Source organism: Pinus tabuliformis, chromosome J, assembly GCF_031772625.1.
Source record: "Pinus tabuliformis cultivar Carrire ecotype Pingquan chromosome J, CPIR1, whole genome shotgun sequence".
Classification (NCBI taxonomy): domain Eukaryota; kingdom Viridiplantae; phylum Streptophyta; class Pinopsida; order Pinales; family Pinaceae; genus Pinus; species Pinus tabuliformis.
This window is the reverse complement of record NC_142295.1, coordinates 1,381,539,696-1,381,566,570: the sequence shown is the minus strand read 5'-3', so window position 1 is coordinate 1,381,566,570 and position 26,875 is coordinate 1,381,539,696. Positions and strand designations below refer to the sequence as shown.

Below are 26,875 nucleotides of genomic sequence, written 5' to 3'. Positions count from 1 at the left end.
CCCACAAAAATACTCTGTTTCCTCTTTCACAAAATTACACTGCTGTGTGTGTAAAATTTTCATTTATTGCTGTGAAAAATTTCATTACATATGCCCTGCTGTTACATACATTTTAACCAAAAGAAATTCATACAGTCATTCACATTGTTGTGCGTTCTTCCCTTTTGTTTTCACTCAGAAGCTGCCCCTTTTTTCTTTTGCATACGCGCTACTGCGTATTCCAAACTCCAGAACCAAAAAAAACATTACATTGCATATGTCAAAACAACAAAACAAAAACTTATGGCTTTTACCTTTTCTTGTCCCCTAAAACAAGAATTACATCCGTGCAAAAAAAAACCATTAAAATTAAAAACATTTACCTATGCCCATACTTCTCGTGAATTAAACAAATAGTAAAATTAAAGTTTTACCAACCCTTACTGACCGGAGTAAATTCATTAATAATTTTACTGTTAAACCTGGCGGTCAAAAACTCAGTCAAAAACTTTCACTTCACGCAATATTTATTTGCTACAGGCCTGTACACATCTTTGTTTCAATCAACGGCTTCAAACCTTCACTTTAATCGAACGATCATCGCTCGATCAAGTCACCCGAACATTATGTCCCGATAAAAAGTGGTTTTGAAACCGTACTATGAACACGCGTCAAATTTTGATTGCATCGGGGGCATTTGAGGGAATACCGCTGCCTCAGCAAAAGTGGTCCGATGGGAAACTGGTGGTTTTCTGGAATAATGACACGGCAATTGCAAATTATATTTTCAACATATATTTGATTATTGATTTCTATAAGTCTAAATTTTGTTGAGATGGGAAAAGTATTTGCTTGCTGTATGCCAGTCAATTGGAAAAGTCAACGCGTCTGGTGTTCAAGTAATTCAACATCACACGTTATAAGGCACTTATTGTCGTATCATTGGTGCATCGTATTGAGTTCAGAATGGGGAGTGAAAATGTCGTGAGAGATCAACAATCGCAGATTGTGGGTTGTTTTTACTCATCCTCCTCCCGCTGCTTCAGATAAATCCCAACGATGCAGCAAACGGAGCTTCGGATAGCATAGTGCTAGGTGCCTCTCTAACTGGTAATGATACCAGAATTTCTAAGGGCAATATCTTCAAATTCGGATTTTTCAATCTTAGCAACAAAAACGTTAAAAAATGGTATCTGGGTATTTGGTATGCAACGGTATCGCCTCTGATAGTTGCTTGGGTAGCCAATGGGGAACAGCCATTGCAAAATGCGTCTGGCATTTTAAATTTCATAGAGGATAGGAGTCTCGTTTTGTTCTATGGGGGATCCCTCGTTTGGTCCTCCAAGGGAAACAGAAAAAATCCCTCTTCGGCTGTGATAGTGGATACTGGTAACTTGGTCGTGCTAAGTGCTAAGAATACCTCTGAAAGTATTTGGCAGAGCTTCAACCACCCAGCTGTAGATACGTGGTTTCCAGGGATGAAGATCAGTACGGGCCAGAAGGTGACGTCGTGGAAGAATCCTTGGGATCCAAGTCCGAGGCCTTACGCCCCTCAGATGGATCCAAATGGAGTCGAGGAGTTCGTGCTGACGTGGAAGAATCAGACCATATACTGGGATGCGGGTGTCTGGAATGGAAAAAATTTTCCCAACACTCCCAGTATGACTCCAACTCCCCTCCACAATTGCAGCAATTTCAATAACGGTACGTACAAGTATTTCATCTATTCTTATGCAAATCATGGATTGACCTATCTGTCGCATTTCGTAATAGATAAATCCGGAGAAATGCGAGTGTACATATTGGTGGGAAATGAATGGAGTCAGATCTGGCAACAACCCTTCTCTACATGCGAGGCTTATGCCTTGTGCGGGCCTTACGAATCGTGTAACAATAACAATTGCAACTGCGTACCGGGCTTTTTTCCGAAGGAGAAATGCGAATGGGAATCTCAACAGTGATCAAGTGGCTGTGTTCGAAAGACGATGTTACAATGCAGACACTCCAGAAACCAGACCACCACTGACGGGTTTGTAGAGCTGAGTGGCAAATCTACGCCCCCGGATGGGGTTCCATACACAGGACAAAGGCAATGCCAGGAGGCTTGTCTGAGCAATTGTTCGTGCACTGCATATGCCCACATTCTTAAGGGTACTTCGGAGCGCTGTGTAATGTGGTTTGGTGAATTGTTAAATCTCTATGATTCTTCAGGCGGAATCTCTCTGTTCCTGAGATTAGATGCGTCTGATATAACCAATTTTTCTAATTCCAACCAGAAGGAAGCACTTGCAGGCATAGTAGGTGCCGTTGTGAGTGGTCTAATTGCTATTCTGGCCTTTTTGTCGCTGTTTATCTGGTGCCGCAAGCGCTCGCCATCATCTGTAACGGAATACACAGTAGGAACGCTGGCTATATTTACTTACAAGAAGCTGCAGAATGCAATGAAGAACTTTTCTGAGCGGCTGGGAGGTGGGGGTTTTGGTTCCATATTCAAAGGGACTCTAATAGACGGCTCTCTGGTGGCGGTTAAGAAATTGGAGGGTGTGAATCAAGGAGAGAAATAGTTTCGCACGGAGGTGAGCACAATTGGAACGACACACCATCTCAATTTGGTTCGGTTGAGGGGATTTTGCACTGAGGGCTCCAGAAGGTTGTTGGTGTATGAATACATGCCCAATAGCTCCCTTAACTTCGTCTTATTCAACAAAACCGGGAGCGATGATGAGTATCAGAACAAGGTCTTGGATTGGAAAACACGCTTTGCCATCGCAGTAGGGACTGCCCGTGGAATCGCTTATCTGCACGAGCAGTGCAAGGATTGTATCATCCATTGTGACATTAAACCAGAAAACATCCTCTTAGATTCTAATTTCTGCCCCAAAATCGCCGATTTCGGGCTGGCCAAACTCCTGGGCAGAGAGTTTAGTCATGTTCTAATGACTATGAGAGGAACCAGAGGGTACTTGGCCCCAGAGTGGCTCTCCGGCCTGCTGATCACTACAAAGGCCGACGTTTACAGCTTCGGAATGACATTGTTTGAAATCATTTCAGGGCGGAGAAACATGGACGAGGACTCGGAATCTTTCTTTCCCACGTGGGCTATTGCTCAGATCAACAGCGGAAACGCCATGGAGGTGCTTGACAAGAAATTGATGAACGATGCAGAAGTTGAACTGGTGAAGCAGAAATATATGATATTAAAACATTTTACATAACATGTATATTGATACATTTTACAGAGCAAATTAAAATTGTTTTTTTATTATTAATATTTTTAAGTATATGTCAATATTAATTTCTATTTAAAGATATTATTTTAATAAAAAAATTCTATATAAAGATATATGAAATCCACCTAAATTAGTTAACATAAATCTTCAAATAATTTATTTAAATCTTCTCTTGATTTTTTTTTTTAAGTATAAAGTTTAAACATCTTACTCAATTTTTTTTTTTTTTTAATTCTAATTACTTTACAACATATTCATTGTTTTATTATTATAGCCAACATTATTTATCTATTTAGAGCATAATTTATGTTTATATTAAAAGGCAGGTGTTAACTTGTCATATGGATGGACGAACATACTTATACATCCCTGTCTCTCTCTGCTCAATGGCAAAGGCAACATATTTTGTAGAAAAATATGGAGTTTTTCTAGATGTAGCTAAGGAACATATACCTAATAAAGACAATAATCTTAATGCAGATATGGAAAAGATCAATAAAAATGAAGAAGAAATCAAGCTCAATAAAGATGAAGAGATAGAGGAGATAGTTGAATTAAAAAGATTGATGAACATTTTGTCGTATTTACAGTTATGTATTTCACAGTTATGAATTATGTACTTTGGGCAAATAAAATGGAAGAGTTACTTAGTTCATCTTATTTATGGCATCTTGTTCAAGAAGGTTATGTAAATCTGCATGATGAGAGAAGAGACGTATTAACATTATTTCTTACTATGTTAGGAATAGATGACAATATTTTTTCTAGTAACTTATATGAATTTGGTCAAGAAAATAGTGCAAAATACTTTTGGGATATCTTTGAGAGGATTTGGTCGAGCAAATAGTCCACAAATTTAAAGAAAGATGAAAAGTTTAGTGAATCCCACTTGAAAGTGGATCACAATGTTGATGTTGTGTTACCAATAAGAGCTAATTTTGGCATAGATAAAGCTACTAGTGGGGAAGCAATTGGTTTGGTGGATCCAACGGTTAATTTTGATGAAGAAAAATTAACAAGTTGTCTTCCATAATTAATATAATCACTATGGTTCTGAAGATATTTTTCCATATAAACTTAACATTGATTTTGAGTGTGCAGATATTAGCAACAACCAAGAAGAAGCAACAAATTTTTTAGAAGAATTAAAGTTCCTTAAAGCATGGCTTGAAACACCACGTGTTGATGAAGTCTACCTAGAATTTACAACAATGAATGTTGAAGGCAACATGGACAATGTAGAAAATGAAAATATCAATAAATTTTTTATGTATTGGAGTCCTGAAGAGATAAATTTTTGTTATGGACTTCTAATGTAGCAAATTGATAGATTGTATGATAAAGAGAAAACTATAGAAGATGGCATGTGGCAGTAGTCCACATACAAGTATATTTTTGAAGAAGCAGAGGACATGCATGGACAATCTGAATTATTTTCTATCTCTTTATGATAAACAAAGATATAATGATGGAAGAGTTATAATAACAAATGAAGAAACTGAAATTTGGAGCCTACGACAAAAAGACAAAGATGAAGTAGTTTAGAGGATATAGGATCTGAAAGAAAAGGAAAAAGAAATCCAACAGAAGAGTTGATGTGAAATTTTTGAGTCATTGTAAGCCTATTTGAGACCTAACCCAACAGACATGTTTAATTTATGTTGAGTCATGGTTAAGTTGTCGGTCATAATTAAGGGTGAGTGTTGGAGATAATTACTCCCGTCAGACAAATAAATTATTCAATGATGCACCCCCTCCACCTCCTAGACCACCTCACCATTGTAGCATCGTCTTAGCTTCTTCAACATCAAGGGGACACCACTGTCATAACTCTATCAATCTGAAGGGGAAATTACCAACATATTTTTTGTGTAAATTTAGATGATCTTCAATTGAAGATATGCACAACTAGTGTTGTAATGGAACTGTATATGCTTTGACATTTTGATCTTGTATTAGTAGCCATAGCTACGTGTTTAGTTGTGTACTATGTCCTTCAATATTTCCATCTAACCATATAACTAGATTGTATTCTATATTTACTTAGCTCTTCATTTAAAACATATGCCCTGAGCTAGGGAAGCATACTGTTGAAATGAAATTGGGAAGGGAAATGCCCAAATGAATTGCAAACGGGCTAGAAATCAAAATTTTCAACCTGCTTCTTTATCAGGAAGGCCTTCTTCTAGTAACAATGGAACAAACTAGACTTCTCAACAAAAAAAACAATTAGAGAAGGCTTTAGCTATCTATGACAAAGCCACACCTGATTATTGGCATAATGTGGCTTTTATGGTTACTAGAAGATGCCCAAGGGAATTCAAAAGGCATTATGAGATTCTCTTAGAAGACTTGAAATCCATTGAAGCAGACAAGGTGCCTCTTCCCAAATATAAATCCTCAGGTTCTTAGCAACGAGGGAGTGACCAACAGCAATTCCCACAGAAGAAAAACACAGGTATGTCTAATGCATCTTAGTTCTTTGCAAATATGTTGTAATATTTTCGTTACAAAACACGACCAACCTATATGGCTCACAATCTAAAGTTGTCCTAGATGCATTCAAACATTAGGTTAAGAATGTCTTAAAGGTTATTTCTGTTTTGATATGCCCAATTACCACAATTTTACAGGGTTAGGTTTATATTTAGCTTTACTGAGGTTTAATGATCATTTGAAAGAGATTTTTCAAGTGAAGATAAAAAAAAGGAATTATTTTCCCAATTTAAAGTCTACATATCACTATTTTGTTGTATATAAAAATTGTTTTGAGAAACTCCCTTGAAATATGATTAATCAACCACTGAATATCTGTTATTTAAAATGAGCATCTTCCTCAACAGGAACTCATGGGTACATCATTTTGTCTTCAATCTAGTATGTGTTATCCATTACATCTGTTAACTAAATGTTAAACTCTCTTTTTCACTAGATATCTTAAAACATTTTTTGGCAAGTATGTTCAGATTTAGGTTTGTGAGGAAGCTCCCTTAAATTAGGCTTCCAAAAGCATGAAAGATGAGTGTGAGAGAACATTTTCTTAGATTGTTGGGTTCAAATTTAATTTCATGCGTATTAAGCATGATTAAATGGCAATTGTAGGTGTGGCCTGTCTCGAAATTATTAACGGTATTTGTAGTGAAATTAATCTACCAAACCAATAATATTTTCCTCCATGGATGAGATGGAAATCAATATGCTAAAGAGTCCCCAGGTGCCCTTATAAGCAATAAAGTAATTTCTTCTGCGTTTATTGGTCACTTTCTAAAATAAACGAGAATATGAAACTCAATGTAGACATAGTTGTTGAAAATAATACCAACTACTCCACAGATCCATCAAATGAACTTGATTGTACCAGTCTTGGAATATGAAAGAAATCAAGTTGTAGATTGTTTCCTTAAGGTTGAATCCATACCTAACCAGTTTTGACTAGAGTACCATTTTTTTCATCTCTCCAAGAAATCAATAAGAAGCAATCAACATCAGTGAAAATATTAATGGGTAGATGGTATAGCCATTCGATGGGCCTCTAAATTAGACACAAATTAAGGTCCATATAACCTTTATTAGGCACATAAAAGTTATATTAAATCTCTCTTAGAACAATTAGAGATGAGTGGACTAATCTCCTTGATCTCATGCCTAGAGGTGATATATACGAATTATCATTTGAAGAAATTTGTGAAACATGAATGTGCATATATAGAGGAAGGGAAAGAGTAAGTAAATCAACATCAAAATTGGTAGGTCAAGATGAACTTGGAAATTTTCTTGATAACTTTAAAACAAAAATACTTAGCAATCTAAGTGAACAAGTAGAAATGTTAAGAATGAAAAATGAGCAAAAATAAGATGTTGATATTTGTGTTATCGAAGAATAATCACATGCTACTAAATATTGTCCAACATTATTGAGGTTGAAGGAAGTTTACCAAGAGGACAATGGAGCAAGTAAATCACGAAAGCAATTATGGTATGTAGCTCTAATAAGACCATGGCAACTTAGTTAACTTGGTATGATGTAAGAACCTAATTCACAATCTCAAGGTTATGCACATCCATCTCAAAGTAATTGGAACACACCCTTTCCTTGGCAACCTTGGCCATCTCAATCCCAAAAAGAATCTTGGCAACAAGTTTGGCAAGGACCTTTTGGGACAAATCCACAATATCCTAAATATTCCCCTCAATATACTCCATACCCAAATCCATGTTATCCCTGCCATCCACCTCCACCACAACCACAACCTCAACCACACCCATCTCAAAGATCCACTCCCACTCAACTACCTATACCACCATTTCCAAACCCACACAAGGAAGTATCTCAATTCACTTACAATGTTGAGGCACAATACTTCTATACAAATCCTCTTGATCTAAATGATATTCATCTTAGCTCAGGAAGAGTATTGAAAAAAAAGAGGTTCTCTTGAATTCAGTGAAGGATAACAATAAGAAAAAGAATATTCAAATGAGAAAACCAAAGAATCATGGGTTACACTTGATGAAGAGAAAAAATCAGAATCAAAGATTGAGAAAGTTCCCTCATGTTATCATCAGATCCTCCATGTGCTCAAGAGAATAGTCAACAAAAAGAGGAAGATTTGAATGACCTGGTAGAAGACATGAAGAATGATCGAGATGAGAAAGAAAACCAAGGGCATCAAAACTATATTGAGGTTTGGTTCTAGAAAATCAACAAGATGGAGCATCACTCTCTTCTTCAATTGTGCTTGATGTTGTCAAAGTCAAAGCATTTAGTCTCTAAAATTCAGGTACATGTCAAAGCATATATTTCTAGCCTACATATTAGTTTATTTATCATATTGATTTTCACATGGCTCCATTGGAAGTATTCCTATACTTGATAGAGATTTTTTTTTTCAAGTAGAGTAGGATAGAAAAAAATTAAGGGGGAAAATAAAATCTCAGGTAAAAGGGCACCTAATATTGGCTCATTGATTGAAAACCTCCTTTGAGGCGCCTAGGTAGACCTACTAGTTGAAAACCTCATTGAGGCAGCTAGTAGGCCTAAAAGAAAAAGAAAAAAAAAGAAAAAAATGTATTTGCTCCATGCATCTCTCTATGATGAATGCAGGTTCTCTCCAACCTTTCCAAGCAACAAGAACAATTTAGCACCTAAAGAAAAAATTGATCAAAACCTAGTCAAAGGAAGTCAAACTTGGAATTTTTGCTCCTTTGCTCAGATGCTCCAACATGACCATGGGCATTTCAATGAATCAACCTCATCCATCTCCAGCATCCACCCATCATTTCCAAGCCTTTCCCATTAAATTTCCTTGTTGTCCTAAAATGCTACAAGGGTTTTTTGTTTTGCTACAGGAGGCCAAAATACACAGAGTAGAAAATTGTTTTTACCATATCTTGAAAATGGTGCATCCATTTGCCGAGATGTTTCATGGAAAGATGCATATGGATGATGGTAACATTCTCAAGAAATTTCAGCAAATTCTAGTGCACACGTTTCAAGAAATAGACTTCCATCACCTACAACCATTTTTAATTTTTCTCAAGATTCGTGCATGAATTGGCCAAGATTTTTTATGGGAAGGTGCATAAGGATGATGGAAAAATGCTGAATTTTTTTTAGGTAAATCCATTCTACTGTTTGAGATATATGGATAAAACAATTTTGCTATAGGAGATTGTCCTAAAATGCTACAAGAGTAACCAAACTTGCAACACGAGGGACCAAAATTGCTACATGAGTAACCAAAATTGTGACAGGAGGGACCAAAATTGGTACAAGAGTGTGATCATCCTAAAGATGGGGGTCATATCCTATGTTTTCCTTGGAGGAATGAAGAAATAAGTGTACCACACCTCCATCATCCATCCTTCACACCATTTAGTCGCTTCTCCATCCAAACATTCATCTTTTTCCATGGAAAACCCATATTTTCACCCCTTCTTTCATTACTTTCACCACAACCAAGGTTTTTTATCCTTGTCAATAGATTTATCATGTATAATCAGTGTTTTTGGAAGCATTATTTGAAGTATATTGTTGTCATAGAAGGGTTTTTATGTCTGCTACAAGAAGAAATACATTCCTGTAGCAGTTTACAATTTACCGTACAATACCAAAATTGAGAGCACTAGAATGAAGATCCAATCATCATGAAGACATTGGAGAGTCATTTCCTCAATTTTAAGCATCTAGAGGACTTCTGCAAAGCTGCTACAAGATCACTACTCATCTCCAACAAGAACCTTTGATCCATGGTGGAACCTATATTTTGATCACAACAATGAAAAGATTCCATCTAGTGGAAAACAATAGATGAAAGTGACATTTTTTACTTCAGAGGGAATTCCAACAATCACAACAACCTTCCAGCCACTACATCCAGGTTCCAACAATCACGTTAGGAAGACTTCCAACAATATATTAAGCTCCAAAAATCATATCAGTGTTCCAATGGTCAAATCAACAGATCCAACAGTGACATCAACAACTCCAGTATCACCTACAAAAACACACCTAGGGTAAGGTTCATGTATGCAATCCTCTAAGACTTTCCTATGAGCTTATTTTAGCTTGAAAAATGTTGCAAATTTATGAAGGAAAAGGTTTATTTATAGCCAAAATGAGTAGTAGAGAAACCTCAGCCTTATCTTGCAGATAACTTCACCTTTCCACCAACACACACACATGTGTGAGAGAGGAACAAGAAAAAAGTGAAGAGGACTTGAGAAAGTGGGTTGTAATCATTTATTAGTGACGGGGGACAAGGAGTGCGTAGGGGTAAGTAGTTAAACTCAAAGCAATCTGAGTTTATTTTGTATGCAATGAAAAAAAAAATAATAAAAAAATGGTAAAACTAAAAGGTGCACCCACCAGCTCTTGGCATGCAAAGATTAGTTACTATAGGATCCAAGTCGTGTACTATAGGAAGGAACATAACTACTACAGGAAGAATAGAGTTGCTACAGGAAGAAACATAACTGCTATAGGAAGAACACATTTTCTATAGGAAGCTAACAGAGTGCTACTGGAAGGCAAATTTTGCCCAGAACAACCACTACAGCCTTAGGAAGAAAGAAAATATTCAAAGGTAAAGTAAGTAAAATTCCTTCTCTCTAACATTTGGCATAAGGATTCCAAAAGAACCTCAATCATCAAGAAAAAGTACTCTACAAATTTACACTTTGGATTCTATTAAGAGAAAACAGTTGGATTGGTTGAGCATTTGCTTAAGAATATGGTGTATCGAATAGGGAAAGGGTGCATGTTGTAATTTTTCTTTCCTCAACCTTGAAACAATATTATCAAAAACTTCTTCTCCTAAAACAACCTCCATTGCATAGGAACCTACAGGGTCTGCAAAAAGTGCTATAGGAAAGTCACAGGTTGCTACAGGAAACTTGGTAGAAGACAAAATTACCCTCAAACCCAAAGAAGGAGGAAAGAATCATGAGGGAAAGGGTAAGTACAAAATTTTCCCACCAATACTTGGAATGAAAACCCTTAAAACTTTCTCAATTATCAAAAGCATACTCTGTATCTGCCACATATTTAAATCTCAGTAAGAAGGATTAGTGAATTTTTGTAATTAAGGATAAAGTGTCTTGGGTTGCATGTTGAATTCTCCCTTCTCCTCGATATCATAAAAAGAACATTTATTCTACCTTTGTTTCCATAAAAACTCTCACTCCTATAGCAGAAAAGAGAATCTCCTTGTTTCACATTGATAAAATTTTATTGAATTCATGAGAGGCGGAGAATCAACAAATACTTCTAAAATACTAAAAGCAAGAGGGAGAATCAAAGGAATGATGGGAAATTGAGATAAGCACAAACCTTATCCAACAGGGGAAGATACATCCACATCAGTATGGGACATAATAAAATTCATCTAAAGCATAAAAGAAGAACAACATGGAAATAATATGGACATGTTGCTTAGAGGATGAGCAACAATTTCAATAGGGAGGTGTGACGGTCCTCTAAATTAGACACAAATTAAGGCCCATCTAACCTTTCTTAGAAACATAAATGCTATACTAAATCTATCCTTATACACTTAATAATGTTCTTTTAACTTTAATATGTTCTCAGGAAGGTTTAGAGATAATTCCATATTAAGTGCCTAATATTATTTATTTTTGTAGGATATTGTGAGAATATTGGGCTTATTATGAACATTTGGAGGAAAAGATAATCTGCAGAATTTATCCCTACTACAGGAAGATAAATATTGGATGATAAATGGACAAATTATCATGAAATTATTGACAAATTCTGGAGCTCCAATGAATGAGAAAATCTAGGAATGTGTTCCCTGTCATTTAATGCAAATTCCTAGTGTTCGGAACCAGATCCACTATTTGAGGGATTTCGAAGGGGAAAGCTTCCTCCTTTTAATGAGAATGATTCCCCATTAGGGTTTTTAAGTATGAATTCGAATTTTCCTCTAGGGGCATGTATTTCTTATTATTCTTATGGAGAAAACTTGTTCCTTAGTAGCTCCACTTTCATTTCTAGCAAGTATATACTTGGATTGATTCAAATAATGAAGTTTGGTGCCATCTTTAGCTTCTAAATATTGGTTTCTTTCATAAGAATTTGATTTTATTTGGGATTGGCCATCCCAGGAGCCTCAAAGTCGTCTCCTATCATTTCTTTATGTCCTTTGAATGTCTTTTTCACTTGCATCTCTTATTTCTGCATTTACTATTCATGCTTCTTTTCTTGTAGGTTACATTGGTTAAGTGATTGAAGTGATTTGTTTTGCAGGTTATTTATAGATTCAAAAGCATGTTGCATCCTTATAAAAACTTTTAAAACTCATCTTCATCATTGAGCTACTTGGATTTGGTTACTAATTCACGAATCTATAATTTCTGGAAGTCCCTTATAGCAAAATAGTAGTAATTTTATGTTATTTTTTAGAACGTGTTAATGAGCTTCATTTGAGTTGATTCCTATTGTATTGGATGATAAAAATATTCAAGTTAATAAAAAAAATTACCCCATATCATTTTCACTTGATTAGGTTAGGGGTTGAGAAAAAATGAATTTTTTTAAAGGTGGTGGTGTTTAATTCAATTTACAAAAAAATGAAAAAGGAGATTTAAAAAAAAAAGGTGCGCATCTGCATTTGAAGAAATGGCTTCCTCCAGGTATTTTCCATAGACTCCGACTTCGCTTGGAAAAAATTACGAGTTTTGGTCTTTAAGAATGGAGACTCTTTTACAAGCCTAAGAATGTTGGGATACCCTATCGAACGGTTATGTAGAGTAGACCCAAGAACAATTGGCAACCATGAATAATAATTAGAGGAATGTCACTGTAGAACTAAGAAAGAAGGAGCTCATAACCAAATGTTGGATACAAAACTCAGTCGATGACTCTATCTTTGACAAGATAACCAGCGCATTAAAAACAAAAGAATCTTGGGATATTTTGAATGTTGTGTATCAAGGTAATGATATAGTGAAGACTATTAAATTACAGACATTGAGAGCTCTGTTTGAAAAGTTGAAGATGTATGACACAAAGATTGTGTACCAGTTCATGACTAAAGTCATGGGAATAGTCAATTAGATCTAACTCATTGGAGAAATCATTACAAATCAAAAGATTATTAAAAAATTATGTCAAAGCCTACCCAATAAATATGACATGATTGTAACAGCCATTTTGGAATCCAAATATTTTACAGCTTTCTTAGTAGAAAAATTGACAGTTTCACTTCTGACAGATGAAACAAGACTCAAATTGGTAGAAGATTCCACGAAACAAGATTTCAAAGCACAAATCTCTTTTGGTAGAGATAAAGGTATGGGATATAGAGATGGTGGCAAGTGAGACACATACAAATCAAAACAAAATCATGCAGCAGAGCAATGGAGACCTCCGCAAAACCAAACACAGAAAATCATACCATGGAGAAAATCTAATTGTTCAATGCTATTATTGCAAGAAATTTGGGCATTATGAACTTGAATGTAGAAAGAAACAGTCAGATCAACAAAGAGACGATGTCCATCCCTCCAAAAATGAAGGAGAATCCTTTGAGGTATTGTCCCTGTTCTTACCAAAAATAATCAACATAAATACATACTTGACGTTTATTATGTTCCACATCTGAAGCATGACCTCATTAGTGTAGGTCAATTGATGGAACATGGTTATGATGTAATATTTCAAGGGAACACATGTTATATATATGAAAAAATGCCCAATAGAATACTGATAGAAAAGGTTGAAAAACCAAGAATATGATGTTTCCATTGACTCTTAGAAGTCATAATATTTCATAGTATTCTTCTCACAATGTGTCAGGAATAGACGAGTATCTGTTATAGATCTGATCTAAAAATATATAATAATAGAAATAAACCCAAGAAATAACAAGATCTAAATATAGAAATGTTTCACTTTATTAATCAAACCCTTAAGGTAGGGCAACACCATAAATTCACTCCTTAGGGAAGGAGAACACTCCACAAGCCATATGCCTGTTCATACAATAATCCTTGACATCTCTCAATGGGGAGTCTATAGCCTTTGTATAGGCCTCATACATACAATATCATGGGTCATTACCATGGTTCCCTCAATACCATCTATCTAATACCATGGGCTTATTACATTATTGCTAACTACTTGTGGTCCCTTACATGATATAGGTTAATCACTTTATTTAGTACTATGGCCCATCCCACTTAGGTATACTACATTCCACCCCCCTTAAACATGTTTCGTCCCAAAAACATAAGAAGAACACAAATAATAAGATCTACTCAAAAGAGTAGTCCCTTGGTACCATGCATGTGCATCTAGCCATCCCAGAGAAAGGTGAACCCTCGATCTAGCCGGTGCCTTGCTCGCTGAGATGGAAGTTGACCCTGGCGTTTCTTCTGTGTTTATGTGTAGTAGGTGGATCGTCGCCCCTCTATATCTGTCATGCGAGGGTTGTTGTCCTTGTGGTTAATTCATTGCCATCTTACTAGTTGTTTTCTTGTGGGGTGATGTGGGAGGTGATATGCTGAAGTGTTAACCAACGGTGTATCTTTCTTTAATTCACACCTAATGGAGCCTAATTGGTAGCTGGTACATGTTGTGGTTCCTGCTTTTGTTTCTTATCTTCCAATATTACTTCAACCACTGAGTCCTCATCTAATGTTCAGTACCTATAACATTTTCTACTTCAACCTCCTTAGACACTACCTGTTTTTCTGGTACCTGGTTTGATGTTTGTGTTTGATTGTAAACCATCAAAGGCTCATCATCAAATGTGTCATTGTCATTAGAGATTTGTGCTTCTGCCTCCATAGCCTCTGCTTGGGTCTTAATGGAAATATCTTGCAATGTAATTTTCTTCTTTTTATACCAGAGCTTCAGAAATTTCTTCTGCACATTAATATTGACAGTACCTATTAGCCTTGGATGCATTTGGTCCAAAAATGGATCCAAATATGCTCTTTAACACTCCCAAAGTCTTCAAAATTTGCCTAAGGATCATGCAAAAATCACAACAATCGCATGCCAAGAGCCCTTAAAAGGGAGGAAAAACACTATTGGGAGGTTAAAATAGAGAAAAACAGTGAAAAAACCATTATCGCAGGCTTGAACATAGCAATGCACAACAACCATTAGCTTTGGTCGATCAATAGCCTAGATCTAAGTGAAAAAATTGGCAAGCAGAGAGGCAGGCTGGGCGGAAGGCACTGCCGATCAGCGATCTCCGACGATCAAATCGGTGGGTCATAATCGATGAAGGAAACTAGAGGCAAATCGGCACTGACAGTATGGAATTAGCGATTGTGATCAGCGATGCAATGTGGACTGTCGATCTGGTGCGCAGATCGATGGCCCACATCGCGTCGCCAAATTGCTATGGGAGAAACCTTAAGGGTCGGGGCCTTTACACATATATGTGTCCGACCCAATTAGCGGACTCGAAAGCATTATAAGTGATATTTCATAAGATTTCAAAGTCCACGAGAAGGCCATTTTTAATGTATTTTTGTTATATAACGAAAATACAAAAGGAGCCTTGGGCAATGCTAATGCGATAAGACCCGGACCTGAAAGGGTCCGGCAAAGGAAATATATAATATTTGAATTCCAGAGGGATCCATTTTAAATGTATTTCCTGTGTTTTTAAGCATATTTCCAAATACAAAGGGAAGCAAGGGACCAGGCCACTAGTGACTTGTGATAGCGACCCAGAGGTCGGACCCGATTGAGAATTAGGCCATGTTTAATGACTTTTGAAGTCTAGAAGAACATAAATAGGTGGGATTTCTCACAGTTGTTGCGTTTTTCTGTGTTTAATAGAAAAATAGTCATTGTTTTCACTTTAAAGGGAAAACAGAGGCCCAAATAGCCATTCCAACACAAAATAGAGACCGAAAAGGGAAACAAAAGGGCCTAGCATGATGTAGCCACAAACAAACAGAAACATGGTGCCGGGTTAGGACAAGAATTCTAGGTAGAGGCAGTGGAGACAGCATGTTCCCTGGTCAACAGATCACCTTCATCAGCGTTGGAGGATAAGACTCCACAAGAGGTATGGACTCATAAGAAACCCTCTCTTTCACATTTGAAGGTATTTGGATGTGATGCATATGTATATGTTCCAAAGGAGAAAAGAACCGAGTTGGATAGTATATATGAAAAGTGCATCTTTATTGGGTATAAGATGGTTTAAAGGGTTATAAGCTTTGGAACCCAGTAACAATCAAGGTTGTGTACAGTCGAGATCTGGTGTTCAAAGAGGTGAAAAATGTTATTAAACATGGAGTCCCATCAAAGGAACCTGAGAAGATAGAGTTTGAGCTAAAGGAGGAAGAATCAGACTCTATAGCAGAAGAGGAATTAGAAGATGAAGAGCCACAAACTTCGGTTGTGAGAAGATCAGTTCGAGAAAAAAGGCAGCCATAAAGGTATAGTCCATCTGCTTTCTGTTCAAATTTTTATTTATCTGTTACTAATGATGATCCCAGAAATGTGAGGGAATCAGTAGATTCAGAGGATGGCAAACTCTGGAAAGAGGCCATGGTTGATGAAATGGTATCTTTGCACAAAAATGAGGCTTGGGATCTTGTGGAGTTGCCGGCTGGAAGGAATCCCATTGGCAACAAATGGGTGTTTAAGAAGAAGACAAGTGCAGAAGGAAAGGTGGAGAAATACAAAGCCCGATTGGTAGCAAAAGGTTATTCCTAGATGCGTGGAATTGATTTTGGTGATATTTTTTCTCCTGTTGCCAAGGTAGCCTCTATTAGATTACTTTTATCTATTTTTGTTGCTTTTGATTTTGAGGTGGAACAGATGGATGTGAAGACAACATTTCTTCATTAGGATCTGGAAGAGGATATCTACATGAAGCAACCTGAAGGCTTTGTGGTGAAGGGTAAGAAAAAACTGGTATGCAAGTTAAAAAAGTCTCTGTATGGGTTAAAACAGTCACCAAGGATGTGGTATCATAAATTTGATACATTTATATGGGGACTTGGCTTTGCTAGACGCAAAGAATATCACTTTGTGTATTTTAAATTAATTGGTGACCGTGTTATTTATCTGGTCTTGTATGTGGATGATATGTTGCTGGTTGGAAATGACAAAGAAATTATCTAGGATTTGAAGACCCAATTCTCCTCCAAATTTGACATGAAATATCTTGGTGCTGAGAACTATATTTTGGGCATGGAAATTAAAAGAGATCGAGCAAAGAGGAAGCTTTGGTTAAACCAGAGGAAGTATGTCGAGACAATACTACAGAGGTTTAATATGCATGATAGTAAACCAGTGAAGGTTCCTATTCTTGTAGGTGTGAAGTTATTTGTTGAATACTGTCCCAAGACACAAGAAGAGGAAGAGGACATGTCTCGTGTTCCATATGAAAGTGTAGTTGGTAGCCTGATGTATGCAATGGTGTGTACTATACCAGACATTGCACATGTAGTGGGAGTATTGAGCAGGTTTATGTCAAAACTAGGGAAGGAGCACTAGACAATAGTGAAGCGGGTTTTCAGGTATTTGCGTGGCACTAGTGATTATGGTTTGTGCTACTAAGGAAGACTAGGATTGGACAGAGTGTTGGATATTCATGGCTTTGTTGATGCATACTGGGCTGGAGATCTAGAGCAGAGAATATCTACAAGTGGGTATGTGTTTAACCTATTTAGAGGTGTAGTTAGTTGGATGAGTAAGAAACAATCTGTAGTGGCATTATCAACTACAGAGGCAGAATACATGGCAGCCACTTGGAGAATATGATCTGAGAGGAAAGGAAACTTTTGGGGAAAATGGTGAGGTTTCTTGACATCTTATTCTCTTTCTCTCATAAACCTGAAGGATTTTTAATATATCGATTTTGTATTTAATATATATCTATATATATATATATATATATATATATATATATATATATATATATATATATATATATATATATATATATATATATATATATATATATATACATATATATATATATATATATTAATTGTTTTATTTAAATTTTGTATTTAATATTATAATTATATTTACCAACTAATTACACTTAATTAATTAAATTAAATAATATTAATTTAAGTATATTTAAAATTAATTTTATTTACATTTTAGAAAAATATAATAAAATACAAATTTACAAATTTTAAGCCTTTGTAGTGAAATTCAACCAAACTTTGACTAAGTACTATTTCCAAACCATGACCCTGAATGAAGCGAAACTTGAACCCAGAAATTCGACAACAAGACACGCTCAATGGAGCAACCAAAGCGAAAATATAAACAAAGTGAAAATATCATAAAATAAAACAATCAAGGCAATACATTAGTGATTTAACCGAAATTTACATGGAAGATCGCCATATTCTTGTAAAGCATTATGGTGGGTGTTGTGACCACAACAATTGGAAACACACAGAGATGAAGCAGTTGTCTTTAGTTAAGATAAGGACTAAATTTACAAAGGTAAAAATAGGGGTTTTCAAAAAGATTGTGGCACATCAAACCACCTCCAAATGTCCCACATAAGATAAAATCAAAGTAAGATAATTTCTTAAAAATGAATGTACTAGAATGCTTTGTTCTACACAATGAATCCAAATATAGGGAATGCTAATTAAATTTTAATTAATTCTCTACTCTTGGATAGTAAAAATAGCTATGAGGTTATTAAAGATTAATATGCATTTGTTTTACCCTCCTTTCCTGACAGTGCTTCACTACCAGCAGGTCTATTTGGTACCCAGTCGAAGTTGTTTCAGTACCATGTATACATTTAACCACTGTCAACAAGCTTGTTCAGTGCCTTGGTAGGTTTGTATACACTTCCCATACATATGTGCTTTCAACTCTCTTATGTCAACCTTTTTATTAGCATATTTATAGAATTGTGTTTAGCAATTAGGTGAAGAGAGTGGAGTGGTACGAGAGGTTTTCTATTCAAAGAAATAGATGTGATACTAGCTAAGTATGACCCCACTAATCTTCTCTTCATCTACCAAGGTAGAGGTTTTTAATGAGGAGGGGTATGGAAGGGATTAAAATAAAACACTGTAGACACTTTGTTCCTCTATAAAGAAGAACTTATACTACTCGAATCAAATTTGATGTTTCCCGGAGATAATGGTTAATGTGCGAGAAAAATGAAAACTTGTCAAATATGACCTTGTGATAAATGAAATTGTATTGTAAAGATTGAGTAAATATTTCCCCATGTGAACGAACTAATGTTGCATAGGAGAGATCACTCCATACAAATTTCTAGAATGCCACAAAATCCAACCCAAAAGCAAAACCAATGAAATCAAAATAATTCAAAGATTACAAATGGAAAAAGAAAATGCAAACCCAAAGGAATGAAAAGCCAAGGGTGAAAGTAACCTTCAGCAAGACAATTTATGAAAATATGTCTCAATAAAAAGAGTGAATATGAGGAAAGAATGTTTGATTTACTTAAGTTGAGATATCAATTAATTAAATCTTACAAAGTTGTAACTTATTTAGGATTTCTATTCAAACAAAAATCCTAAATCTAGGAAGCAGTTATCACTATGAGATGAATTTGCATCAAAAATATCTTCCCATCCAAATATCTTGTTTCAAAATCAAGCCTTTAAAAGTAAAGCCAAAGATACTAAATGAAAACAATGTAAGGTGGAGAGACTCCCTGATATAACTTGTTTTCCATTGATCATCAGCACAACTGCTTCACCAAACTTGAAAGCAAGCATAATAAGGAGAGTGAATTCCAAATCTAAGCTAGTACCAAAGCTACATTTTGAAGACCTGCAAAAACAAATCTTAAATTAGAAAATACTAAGAACAAGATTGAAACTAAAACCATAAAAAGTAGGAAAAGATGAAAACAAGCATATGAAACTTACCTTGAAGAATATTGTTATGATTTACCTTTAAGATGTAGATTTTCTGCAAAAAGAAGCAACTACTTCTTATGATCAAAATTAAATGCATGAGGAAGTTGCATTTTTAATGAAGTTCACATATTCCCAAGATCATCAGTTTATTGAGTATAAACTATTGAAATTTGGGGCAACTATGGAATGAATTTCCTATTAGAAACCCATCTTGCCCCAAAAATGATTTAATTTGGGTAAAGGATATTATTAATTAGTTCTCCTCTCATTATTTTTAATGTGGCACAAAATTTAGGCAAGCAATCATTAAAAAAATATATTTAAATATCATTTTGAGAAAATTTGAATTTAATATTTACCTCCTCTATTTGGTATTCAATTTTGACTTCTTATGTGGAAGGTTTTCAATCATTTGAGGAATCTTTATTTGAAGCAGCCAAAGTCTATAGGAGCATTTCTAAGCAAGGGATGGACATGATTTTTGGTTCTCTTATGTGATTGGATAGGTCGAGTATGGTAGCTTGTTGGTTGTATGAAAGAAGACAATTATGGGTGATTGTTCTGGGCACATTTTGGTGATCTAGCCACAAAGGTACTGTATCTTTTTGGAGGGCCGAAACAACACAAGAAGAATTATTTTGGTATGCCACAAGGGTTGGTAAAGAGCTTGAACTAGGCCACATACTTTGAAGGACCAACACAACTAGTTCATAGCCGAGAAGAAGAAGAACAAAGGTCTTAAAAATTATGGTATGTGTCTTCGAAAACCCTACCCGCATAGGATATTGAACTAGGGTCGAATTCCTCAGAGGTATGTTCATAAGTGTGATGTCTTCAAAGCTAAAGGTGTCATCTTGTTATGTTTGATATTAGCCTTTCTATATTGATGTATTGATTGTTTTAGAGTATTGTATGTGTTTCCTTCAAGGCCTATTCTTAGGAGGTCTGTTGCGGCCTACTTAAGCAGCCTATGGTAAGGGTTAGTGCCCAAATATTCAGTAATATATGGCAAACCCATTGCGACAGTTAACAATGTTGAATGGTATTGGTACTTATTCTAGAGAGATGCATGGTAATGATTATTGATCTTATGTCAGATATGATTGGGTTCTAGTCTTTAATCTTATAACAATGTGTATAACAGTGCCTAGTGTGTATTTCACTTGAAGGTATCAATGTTTTTGTTTTTCTCAGCTCACTCATGCAAAGGAAGTTAACATAATACAACACTTACCTACACACTTTCACCCTCATTAACTCAACCATTTCATTAGTCCTATAGTTTTCAATCCATGCCTTAGATCCTTGAGGTAATGAATGATTAAAAGCTAATAATATTCTAGTCAATGCAGGAGAACTCTAATAGAGAAACCACAACTTTATAGTTTTTATCAATTTCGGTCTCTATTCAAAGGTTTTCCTTTCATGATGACATGTAAGATGATCGTCATGGGGGGATGTGGGGCCTCCATTTTGATGAGTTTTATACACCTTTTTTCCCTATGACTACTTATGCTTTTATCTAATTCTTGCCATTATCATTATCATTTTGCACATCTTTGGGCTATTATCTTAAATTTGAGCATGACAAGGTAATTTGTTTAGCATTTGACATATTTCCCTTGTTTCAAAATTTTAAAAGCACTTATGGTTAATCCTATGATAGGTGAACATCAGCAGTCGGTTGCTAGTGCACTAATAGCTTGAGAATGGATGAGACAGGATCATATTGTAGTATGCACAATTTTCTCGCATTAATCTTGCCCCACATATATAGACCTGTAACTAAGAAAACGAGACATGTATGGTTGTTGATTCAAATATTACCATGTAGGCCTTCAACAAGTGGATTATCGACCACATTGGATTACAAGAACGTCTCCTCAAGATTCTTAGTTGGATCACAACTGAGATTGGTGGAGTTGATCTTCTAGTCTTTCCAGTGCAGATCCACAATTTTCCATGATCAGATTTTGGTGCAACTAGACTCATTCTTTAGGGATTGTCTTGATTTGTATTTTGTTTGGTTCACAACCATTTTGGCTATTTTTAGCCAGGTTCTATATTGTAATTGATATAAACGTATAATTATGGCTTTGCTGAAGGGCATCGATTCTAATGTGAAATTATGTGGTTGTAATCGATCCCAGAGTCACTCCCCCATGATAAATGTTGAGGTCTAAAATGGGCCTCCTGAGAATATTATAAAATAATACTAGAAATAATAAAATAATATTAGATTACATCATCAAATTTTAGAGGGAAAAAAGAAAAAACTATTTTTTCAACTCATATTGTCAACTTATCTCCCTATGATTTTACTCAAATTTCGAGCGAGAGTACTCCTTGGATGCACAATTTAATTCATTATCCAAGGAGTACCCATGTTGCATACTTTCAATGGACTATGCTACTCAAAAAATGAGAAATACATGAAAAAATGTGCTTGCAATCATGTTTTTCATGTCTTCCTCATTTTTTATGAAAAAAATGTGATTGCAATCATGTTTTTCATGTATTTCTCATTTTTCATGTAGTAGGGTCCATTGAAAGTATGCAACATGGGTACTCCTTATATGAGGAATTAAATTTCACATCCAACGAGCTCTCCTGCTTGAAATTTGAGTAAAACTATAGAGCAATAAGTTGAAAATATGAGTTGAAAAACTAGTTTTTTTTATTTTTTATTTTTTATTTTTTTTAATATTTTTACCTTTTTACTCCAATAATGGTGAATCATCCCCCATAGTTGACATCATCATCTTTAATCTTATTGTTTCTTGTAAAGTTGACTTTGGTTGTACAATTTTGTTTTGATGCCCATTTTAGATCTCAAAATTTCTCTAATGAACAGGTCGCTCAAGTGTGATCTCTCTCCATACGATGTAGACTAGGAATTGATCTAATATGAAGCTCATGTTAGATTCTCTTGTGTGTTATTTATCATTTATTTTAGTTGTTTATTTTGTTTTATTAGGACAACTAGCTCGTTGTGAGGCCCCCCCGACCCAACTCATTGTCTTGTTTCGTTGCCCCGTTCTCTATGTTTATTGCTATGTATAGGTTAGGGATCTTATTTCGGTGTTCAATATTTTATATTTAAGAATGCTAAGTGGTGTTTATGTTAGATATGGAGGATTTGTTGTTTGTTAATAGTCTTAGAGGATGCATATTTCATTTCCTTGACTTGAGTCTTCATTTTATACTGATTTGGAGGAAATGTTGTGTATCTGTAATGCCCCACTTAAATCTTATCCTACAAATTTTGTTAATATTTACATTATCTGAAAATATTGAGAAATATTGGTCTAATATAAATTTATGATTTCCATTATTCAAATTCCCCACTTACCTTCTCAAATTGAATATTATGTAGGATATGGTCTCCTTCCATTATTTGAAAATATATGTATTCATTTCACATTCCCCAATGTACCCTCACATTTACTTGGGAGAAGACATAGTCCTCTCCATCTTATCATCAATATATATTTATTCATTTCACATTCCCCAATATACCCTCACATTTACTAAGGAGAAGACATGGTCCTCTCCATGTAAGTACATTTCACATTCCCCAATGTACCCTCACATTTACTTGGGAGAAGACATAGTCCTCTCCATCTTATCATCAATATATATTTATTCATTTCACATTCCCCAATGTACCCTCACATTTACTAAGGAGAAGACATGGTCCTCTCCATGTAATTACACTTCACATTCCCAAATGTACTTTTCAGATTTACTTGGGAGAAGACATGATCCTTTCCCATTAAATTCTCAATTTTATATTCATGTCACAATTCAAAATGTACTCCTAGCTTACTTGGGATAATAGAAGTCAACTAAGGATGGATGAGAAGTTCATGACATTAATGAGAGGTGGTTGAGGAAAGAGGGTATAAAAAGGGAAGGGGGAAGGAAGAAAAGGGGGGTTGGAGTCTTGCTTAGGATTGTGGGGGTTGGTTGTGATTGTTTGGCCTTGTTATGATTTTGGGAGACCTTGGAAAGTTGTGGAGGTTTCTTGGGTTTGAGAGGAGGAAAGTATCATTATCTAGTTTTGCACATTCTTCTTGAGGACACACTATATCTGGTTGGACTTGGGCACGGAGGGCTAGGGAACCTGTGGAGGTTTCCTGGACTAGGAATTTATTTCCTAGTTGGCTGGGAGGTAAATCCGGTTGGGTCGGTGTGAAGGAGCGTTCAGCGGGCGCTATAAGACAAAGGTATCATCATCAACCGTCGGAACAGGTATTTTCCATGGACCACTCTTGTTAAGTTGATATCAATGGAATGCTCACCTTAAATTATGTTACTTATGATAAAGTGATAAGATGTTGAATGTTTAAATCTATGTGAGAAGGTCAGCAAGTTCTTTTTTTTTACTTTTAGAACAGTAGGAAAATAGATATGTTAGTGTATTATAGATTGAGACTCTAATAATAGGAATCAGGCCCTTACACATGGTATCAGAGCTTTGGTTCAAATCTGGGCCTAAAACCCACTAAACCCAAATTCCAATATAAAGAGCTTGTGATCCTCCTAAGTACTTGTAATCCTTATATATATAGATAGATAGATATACACAATTTGTTTTAGATTGAAAATGATACATTAACTTTTACCTCTATTAAAAAAACCAAATGACTTTAAAATGGTTTCGCTTAACAATGATTTGATCATTCTTATGCCAACAATCGATATGCTACTGTGCGTACATTTCCATTTTGGAAAGAAAAGATCTCAAGGTTTATGCAGGATCCACATGCATCTAGAAGAGAGGAGGTTTATGAGTATATATACCACAACCATCTGAGAGGGGCCTTCGATTTATTTAGACTTGCCTGAACAAGCCCATAACCCATTGAACTAGGTACTCATGGTATTTTTTTCATGGGCGGTGGCAATATTCCATTAGATTCAATCCAGCCTTCTTGCCTCCGAGAATACTTTGAAAAAAAATCCACATTGGAATGGATAGCAAATTAATCTTCACTGCTTCCTGCTTGGCGGCAGTTTCATTAGCTGTATTTGTGTATGCGATTCATCACAGTGAGAAAAATACTCGGCGTCCAATCGCAGACGAAAAACCTCAAAGGAAGTTCAAGTGCATTTTGGCTGGTAACTCCTAGTCGCCCTTTGTACACTTTCAACACCAGCGGGAACAAAATGGGCAAACCTACTTTTCTTTTATTTATTTATATTTTTGTAAAATCTACCGCTTCCATTTGGAGTAGTTTGGTACACTGCTAAGCCAATTCTTTTCAGTTTTAAATACAGAACGTACCAAAAGCACGAACTGCAGTGACAGTTGGGGATTTAAAAAAAAAATATAGGTCTAGTATGTTCAATTAGAAGTTCGAACGACGATTTTAAGTTTAAATTTGACGGAAATTGACTTCATAGGGTATTGTAATCTGTATATTTTATGGAGTTTGAAGGTTTCTGTTGTCGGATTGCTAGTTTGAGTTTAAATTTGACAGAAATTAAGTGTCTAGTGGCTTGTAGCTGCTAAATTTTAAGGTTTTTTTCGTCAGATTTCCTTTTTGAGTGTAAATTTGACGGAAATGGACTTTTCTGGGGTTCGTAATCTCTAAATTTTATGCAGTTAGAGGGTTTCTATCATTGAGTTGGCGATTCTAATTGCGAATTTGATGAAACATTGTTTAAATGAGGTTTTAGCCTGTAAATTATTTGTGATTTGAGGGTTTATGTCGTTGAATTGGTGATTACGAGTGTAAATTTGATGGAATGTTCTTTGTTTGAGGTATTAGCCTGTATATTATACGCAGTCCGAGGGGTCGAAACTGAGACCTGTGCCATACAAACCTGGTGCCATACCACAATACCACGCTTTGGTTCTTCTGGTTGCATTTAATAATACATCTCGAGGGCTCCCTGGCAATGTCCATCCCTGACATAACATAGTCGCACTCTATGTGAAAACATTTTGCTTGGGAATGTTATCAAACACCTAACGTGCATACTTCATATTTCGAGAGCAAGCATACATGCCAACAAGCTTGGTTGCTAGAAAAACACCCTGGGTGCAAAAGTGTGTGGGCTATTCATGTTGTCAATATAGTCAAATATATTCAACAGGAGAAGCATGATTTTTTTTTCCATTGCTTTTCTCAACATGACAACCCAAGTTCTTTTGTTTTTTTTTGTTTTTTTTTTCAGACCTAATTTTCTGTGAAGGTTTAAGTTTGGTTATCTATAACATCGCTTGAGGTATTGTATGCAAAAATTTACGCAAATGCTTCCAATAAGGGCCATATAGAGCCAAGCCAATGTCCAAATAATTATATGACAAATACTAAGCAACGACCGTTGGAGGTATATGGGAAAAAAAAAAGAAGCTGAACATGGGTGCGCTTATGTATTAAAGATTATGTATCCAACTTATGGAAGTCTTGTAATTTAAATTATCGTAACTTGGATGATAAGTGCTCAGTATAATTATAAAGGAATAGTATTGACATAATTTCAGGTAGTTCAATTGCACTATTTTGAATAATATATGTATATAACTATGACCCTAATAATTTCAATAAAATTTATTTTAAATTTCTTGTACATATATTTGTTTTTAAAATTGTTAACCTATGATCATTCCTATCGATGTACACCATCCACTACCGATGTATTAGATAAACAAAAGGGTATTGACAAAACCCTCAATTTTTTAATTTTTTTTTTTTTTTCTTCGATATTCTTAAACAATTATGTCTAAATCACATGAATTTTTGGAAAATAAATTGAAGCAATTAACAAGTTTGGCCTCTTAGAAGATAAGATTAAGGAGCTTCTTAGGAACAACCCACAAATATCTGCATTTCAATGCATAAAGTATAGAAGGTCATGGATACCTGATAGATGCTATTGGGCTTCCCATAAAGGTGATTATGACTTATCCAATGTTCTTATCGCTTATCCTAGAAATTAGGACTAGGCCCTTCTACACGGTACTTTGAAAGTGCAATGCAACTTTAGAAACCTATTCCTAGTTTGTAAACATGCTTGTATTGAATTAGTGGAGATTCCTTGACAAGTATGTGAAGGGTTGATCTCATGACAGTGGTAAGTTCTTTGATCTCTTAACTTTCATATATTACTTATTCCCTCATACAAGGTGAAAAGGATGTTTGTGGAGTTTTCACTTTGTTTGAGTCATAACTGACCAAAAAAAATTCGATACCCAAATTTCATTGTATCTAGATAATGGAGAAAGTAGAAAATGAAGAATTCTTTACCCTCAGTGGATAAAGAGATGTTACTGCAGTTTTGTT

General features: G+C 35.5%; 1 protein-coding gene and 1 pseudogene across 1 annotated transcript; both read left to right on the top strand.

Annotated features, from left to right (window-relative positions):
* Nucleotides 1-639: 639 nt before the first annotated feature.
* Nucleotides 640-1,940, top strand: LOC149232497 (G-type lectin S-receptor-like serine/threonine-protein kinase At4g27290). Its single transcript, XM_089381928.1, has 3 exons — nucleotides 640-747; nucleotides 846-878; nucleotides 1,026-1,940. The coding sequence occupies exons 1-3, from the start codon at nucleotides 640-642 to the stop codon at nucleotides 1,938-1,940; spliced, it is 1,056 nt and encodes a 351-aa protein (XP_089238054.1).
* A 708-nt stretch (nucleotides 1,941-2,648) lies between these two features.
* LOC149232496 (G-type lectin S-receptor-like serine/threonine-protein kinase At2g19130 pseudogene) lies at nucleotides 2,649-3,194 on the top strand (annotated as a pseudogene).
* Nucleotides 3,195-26,875: the final 23,681 nt, after the last annotated feature.